The sequence below is a fragment of the Octodon degus genome, unplaced genomic scaffold (genome assembly GCF_000260255.1).
Source record: "Octodon degus isolate 3935 unplaced genomic scaffold, OctDeg1.0 scaffold00123, whole genome shotgun sequence".
Lineage (NCBI taxonomy): Eukaryota > Metazoa > Chordata > Mammalia > Rodentia > Octodontidae > Octodon > Octodon degus.
In genome coordinates, this window is record NW_004524699.1 from 4,569,502 (window position 1) to 4,575,501 (window position 6,000).

Sequence of the window (6,000 nt, forward strand, 5' to 3'; positions counted from 1 at the left end):
TCTCTTGGAAGTCACTGGGTAAGAACTCTTCTGCCACGCAGGACACAGCAACACAGGAGCCTTGGCAGGGAGGCCACTGTGAGCTGCTTTTCTTCAGCATGCATGTGCAGAGCACCTGTCACCTGAGATGCTCCAACTCCCAGGACAGTAGGGTGGGAAAGAAGGAGTGAGGGCTTCCTGTGCCTGCCCCGGGGCCTGACAGCAGAGCCACGGGCCCCACAGGACTGGTAAGCTGGCCCCAGGCGTGTTGTGCAGCCTTCCTGGGTGTGGACATGGCCAGCCTGCTCTCAGAGTCAGCCCGGCCCTCCAGTTGCCACCTGCCGTTTGCATAGCCACCTCCCAGGCCTCAGCACAACCGGCACATGAGTTAGCCTTGGTCTATTCTTGTTCTCAAAGTGAGTGATTTGATCTGCAGTTTTTATTTTGTTCTTTAGCCACATTTATAATGCCAAGAATCCCTAATGAGCACAGTCAAATAAACCATTAGTTTGAACACAACTATTAAATTAGCAGAATCTATTAATTTGCTGATTGATGGTGGCATTAGCACCTCGTGGTGTCATCATGGTTCAGGACTGCAGGGCATCTGGGCGCAGCAGAAAAGACTGGAGACTCAGCAGATGAGTCACCGGGTCAGAACCAGGACGGCACGGGCTGCAGCCTCAGGCCTCATGCACGGCCACGCAGTGCCTCCATGGCCCCTGGAAGTAGGACTGTGACGCTGTCTGTTGGGAAGTTGTTCCACTGAGAGGAGGCAGCAGGAGCGTCAGGAAGGCACCTCGTGGTCTTCTGGGCTTCATCTGCCTCCTGCTGCTCTGACCTGTGCAGGTGTTCGTGGCCGAATGTCACATGCCACGCACCCCCAGGCCTCTGTCCTTTCCACCCTTTCCTCCCTCCTCCTGGCCCGCTCTGCTAACTCATTTTCCTATGTGAGATTTTATTTTAGATGTCCTTCCTCCAAGGGACGGCCAGAAAGCAGAGCTGTCACATATAAAGGAGAGCATCCCGGTTTTCTGTGGCTGTTAACACAGTTGCTGTTCTTCATTGTTTCCAGGTGACAGATCATGCCACCACCGCCCTGCTTCACTACCAGCTGCCCCAGATGCCAGATGTTGTGGTCAGATCCTTCATGGTGAGTCCCCTCAGGGAGGACAGATGGCCCCAGGGTGGTACCCTCGGCCTGCAGGGCCCTCCAGAGGGAGATAAGCACGAGGGGCTGCCAGCCACTTCCAGCTGGTCGCTGGGGGTCTCTGGCACTGCTAGACAAGCAGCAGTCTTGGTCAGAAGTGAGCCCCAAAGTCTCCGGGACTGAGTCAGAGTTTATCGAGCTCCCAATCTGCACCAGGCCTGTGCTGACGTGACCCCCTGCCCTTACGTCCTGGCCCCACACTCCCTGTCGCCCTGCTGGGAGGGCTGCGGATGGACACCACACGCCTGTCCAGCAGCAGGCCCAGCAGGGGCTGCCTGCCCTGTACACCCTATCACATGTCCCAGCGCCCAATGGCCTTGTGTGGGAGGACAAGGGGGCCACAGAAGGTTCTCACCAGTACCCGGCCCAGTAAACAAGAAGGCTCTTTGTCACCCAGACCCCACACTCTGCCACCGAAGGCCCTGCGGCCACAAGGGGAATCTTTGTGAGTAAACACAGCAGCCTTGCAGAGAACAGCTGGCCTTACCAGCACAATTGAGGAGGCCCTTCCGTGCCAGTGCGCATGCGCCCCTTCACGGAGCTTACTGCCACGGACCAGGCTGAGCTCCTCGAGTTGGAGAATTGAGTTACGTGCACCTCATCCCTGTGGATGGTGCCAGAAAAACACTGTTCTCTGAACTTCCAGAGTGCATGAGCCTGCTAACTATGCAGTTGGTGGCACCCGGGCCATGCCCACAGTCTGCTGCGTATGTTAGGCCACAGCCACAGTGAGCAACGACCCCAAATCAGATAAGCCAGGAGCTGCTTTCCTCTAGTCCAAGACTCCCCTCCCACCACATGTGGGTGGAGCAGAGAACGGTGAGATGAGTATCAGGAGGCCAGCCGTGCCAGGGAGGGGCGCCGGGGCTTCGCGGTCAGCAGGCACCCTCTGCACTTCTCCCTTTAGACTTGGTTGAGGAGCTACATAAAGCTGTTCCAGGCCCCCTGCCAGCGCTGCGGGAAGTTCCTGCAGGACGGCCTTCCCCCTACCTGGAGGGACTTCCGGACCCTAGAAGCCTTCCACGACACCTGCCGCCAGTGAGCCTGCCCAGCCCCAGCCTGTGGGACGCCCTGTTGCCTGCCCCTGCTCCAGTGATCCCTAGCTCTCACGCCCGAGCCCCCCGGCTGTGTCCCGCTGCTCCTCTCCAAGCAAGGGGACAGTCACGTCAGCAGTCGTGCTGCTCTTCCGGTGAGCCAGGCCGGCCCATCAGTCATGTCCATGCCGTCCCCGGGAGTGCCCCATGCACGCATGTATTACCTCGCCGGGCTCAGGCCTGTTGTGGTTTTGTAACTTATTTTTATAAACAATAAACCTTTTGTACCCAGAACAAGGCCTCAGCTCCTCTCAGCCCTTTCGTCCCACTCCTGGATGGCCAGTGTTTCTGGCAGCTCTTTGAGGACACTCCGCCTCTTCCACAGAGAAGGTCATGTGGGCTGGCAGACTCCTCTTCCAAGGTGCTTGAGAATGGGCCCCTGCATGCGGGTGTCTCTGCTGAACCCCTGACGCCTGACCCAGAGTGGGGCAGCCTTTGGGAGGCCCCTTCATCTGCACCCTGTCCCTTCATTTAACTCTTGCAAACCTGTTCTAGCCAATCTGCCTGGGTCCTGCTGTGCCTGACACAACCCCCTAGAGCCACGGCCCTGTCTGTCAGGATTGCTGCCCTGGTACAGGCTGGAGCAAGAAGGGGCTGCAGGAAGGGTGGCGTGGTTTCCAGCCCTCCGTGCCTGCCCCACTAGGCTGAGGGAGCCAGAGGATGGCTGAATGTGGCGGGATGGGGCACATAGACTAGAACCATTCCACACATGGTTGCAGCCTCCATGGGGGCTTAGAAACACCTAGTTACATCCCTTCAAGCAAGTATGGTGCAGGCTGCAGCCCAGGTCTCTGCCCATAGAGGGGCGCTGGCATGGAAGAGCACGGTGGCAGCAGAAGTGGGAGAAGCCACGTGGGGTTTCACGCCTTTCCTATGGAGGGGCATTGGAGAGAGCTCCATGGTTATCGGATCTAAGACACGCTGCCAATGAGCTGGTGCCAGGTCTCAGCTGACCCTGTAAGACAGGAATCAGCCACACCAGCCTCATTGCTGTGAAGTTCCCTTCACTGTTCTGAGGGGCTGGTGGGTTCTCCCGCCTTGGCTCTTGTTGCTCAGCCCAGGACGGCCCTGTCTGGCTCGCAGCCACAGCCTGGGATTCCCGGACTGCCCTCCTCGCTTGGGTCCCTGGTGCCTGCTGACATTTCCCTCCGAGCTGCTCGTCTCAGAGATGTTTCGGGTGGGCGAACTGAACCCATGCAGTGCTGGTGACAGGCACGGCCCACGTGCAATGACGTGATGGTGATGGCGGAGCACGTGCAGAGTGACACGGTCCTTGTGATGGCCAGCTGGCAGACCGCACACTGCAGAGATGCTGGGATGTGAAGAGACACCACGGATGGGCGAAGAGGTGGTGCCGGCAAGCTCGTGGGGAAGCTGTGGGACTTCGAGCTGCTCCCCGCCCCCGCTGAGCCCGGGAGCGGCCCACCTGCATGCGAGGCGAGCTCGCGGGCTGCGGGTCCTGCTTAGCCTCTGGTGGCCTCAGGTTTTTTTTTCTCTGCGCCTTTGTTAGAGACACCCTCTGTGGATGGCAGGTGAGGCTTTCCCGTCTGCAGGAGCACTGGAAGCTTTTATCCACTTAGGGAAAGCGACCAGTAAAAGGAGACGCCACAGAGATGGCGGCACAGCTGAGGGCCAGCAGCCAGCGGTGGCAGGTGGTGGCGCCCGCACAGGCCTGAACTGCAGCGTCCGTCCAGCAGCCCTGCAGGGACCCTGCGGAGGGGCTTCCTCAGCGCACCTTGGGCAGGGCAGAGGCTGGTACTCGGGGCCCACGAGGGTGGAAGGTGGCTTCTGCAGGGCGTGAGATGGGAGGAGTTGGACCAGGTGTCCTTCAGCGGGAAGGCGCTGACTGGACACACACAGGCTCCCTCCCCGGGCAGAGGGCTTAAGACCCCTCCTTGTGGGCTGCGGTACTGCCCGTGGGCCAGGGGACCTCACGCCACCAGGCGCCCGCTGGGAGCTAGCATGGGATGAGCAGCCCAGGAAAGTTTGTCCAGCTTTCTTCATCTCAACTAAATCAGGAGTTGGCCTTTTGGTATCGAGTGACGTTTTCACACTTCACACCACGGACAGCTCGAAAGGATGATCTTTCAGTGTTAATGCCCCGATTCACCACTGCATTGAGGGTGTCAGAGTGGGCCTGATGCTAAATCGAGCAGCTTTTAAGGTCACCCAGCTAGGAGAGAAAAGATAGCACCAGCCACCGACGGTCGTGAGCCCCCAAGAACCTGACGGGAGGTGCTGTCTAGTCATCAGGTCCAGCGAAGGACAGGAAGGACACTGGCGTCCCTGCAGGCACTCTGGAGATGGTCCCTGGGTGCTGTCGTGCTCCTGCGCGCTCAGTGGACAGCGGTGGCTGGGCCGGCCCTGTGCAGGGCCCTTCAGGGTGTGCATCAGAGAGAAGTGGGGTGAAGTGGCTAGCGCAAGCCTGTCTGCTCTGTACAGAGCCAGGCTTCAGTGTAGGACAGCAGGCTCCCCTCATCCCCGCCCCAGCTCCCTAGAGGAGGAGGAAGGAGCCTCCTAGCTCACTCTCCAGTTGAATTTAAAATTGCAGGTTCGCTGCTGTCTATTATTAGCGCTTGAAGCGCTGAGCCTGAAAGTTCACAGGCACATCCCAGGTGCAGCACCACCGGCAGCGGGGAGGTGATTAGTTGCTCACGAGCATCCCCAGCCTATCTGTGCTAATTGAGCTTGAAATTCCAGCCAGAGACTGCCTGGCCTCAGGATGGCACGTGCTGTGGCTTGGTGCACAGAGGCCAGGCAGGTCCTGCCAGCAGCAGGCTTCAAACGCAGCCTGCTTCTCTGGGCCCAATGGAGAGACTAAAGGAAGGACGGGAAACGGAAGTGAGCGGCATGGGGCGGGGGATAGAAGGGACGAGCAGGAGGTGGGGGCAGGGAGCCCACCGCCTGCACGCGGGCTGCCAGGGCTGGGGGCCAAGAGGTTGCCACCTCCTTCCTGGCTCACCTCAGCCGTCAGCCAGCATTCTTAACCACTAAAAGCACCTATAGATCCCTTTTGTAGAAATGAGGTAACGTGAATAAGCAGGGTACATCGCACCCCTGCCTGCCCCAGCAGAAAGCAACCACTGGTACGCTCGGCACGTGCACCTGCAGTCTTGCTGCGCTCTGAACTGTGTCCATCGTGCTGTGCTGTTCTGCTGGGTTCCATTTAGCGGAGGCCAAGCCACGGCGGGTGCAGTGGTTTAAAGACGAACCCTACTCAGCTGCGCTCCAGTGGGAAGGCCACGCTCCTGTGCCTCCAGGACCCTTTCCTGCCCTCCTCACACAGGCTCTCTGTGGCGGAAGTGACTAGCCACCTTCCCCACTTGCACACAGGGAACACTTGCTGCGTGCTGAGTCTGTGCTGGCCCTGGCACACTCGACCCTCCTGCTCCTCATAGAAACTTAGTCACTCGCAGCCCAGCTGTAAGGGCTGCTGGGAAACGCAGCCTACCTGGGCAGCCCCGGGTCCTCCTGGCACAGGGACAGGCAGCAGTGACACTGTCCTCCTTGGGCTTTATAGCAACAACTTTGCACTGTGAGGTTATAATTTATGCAACCTCCTATTGGATTTTTTTTCTTTTTCCGGAACCGGGGATTGAACTCAGGCCCTTGTGCTTGCCAGGGAAGCGCTTATTCCACTGAGCCATCTCCCCGGCCCTGGATTTAAATTTTTACTCTGAAATATGTATAGCCACAGGAAGTTGTAAAGACACTTAC

General features: G+C 58.8%; 1 protein-coding gene across 1 annotated transcript in view; it reads left to right on the forward strand.

Moving 5' to 3' along the window:
* The window catches only part of Med27 (mediator complex subunit 27), a 187,596-nt gene extending 185,081 nt beyond the window's left edge, over window positions 1-2,515 (forward strand). Inside the window, exons 7-8 of the mRNA XM_004640436.2 lie at window positions 1,055-1,132; window positions 2,097-2,515. Coding sequence (XP_004640493.1) covers window positions 1,055-1,132; window positions 2,097-2,231 — 213 coding nt within the window. The 3' untranslated portion in view covers window positions 2,232-2,515. The remainder of the gene's footprint in view (window positions 1-1,054; window positions 1,133-2,096) is intronic.
* The last annotated feature ends 3,485 nt before the right edge of the window (window positions 2,516-6,000 follow it).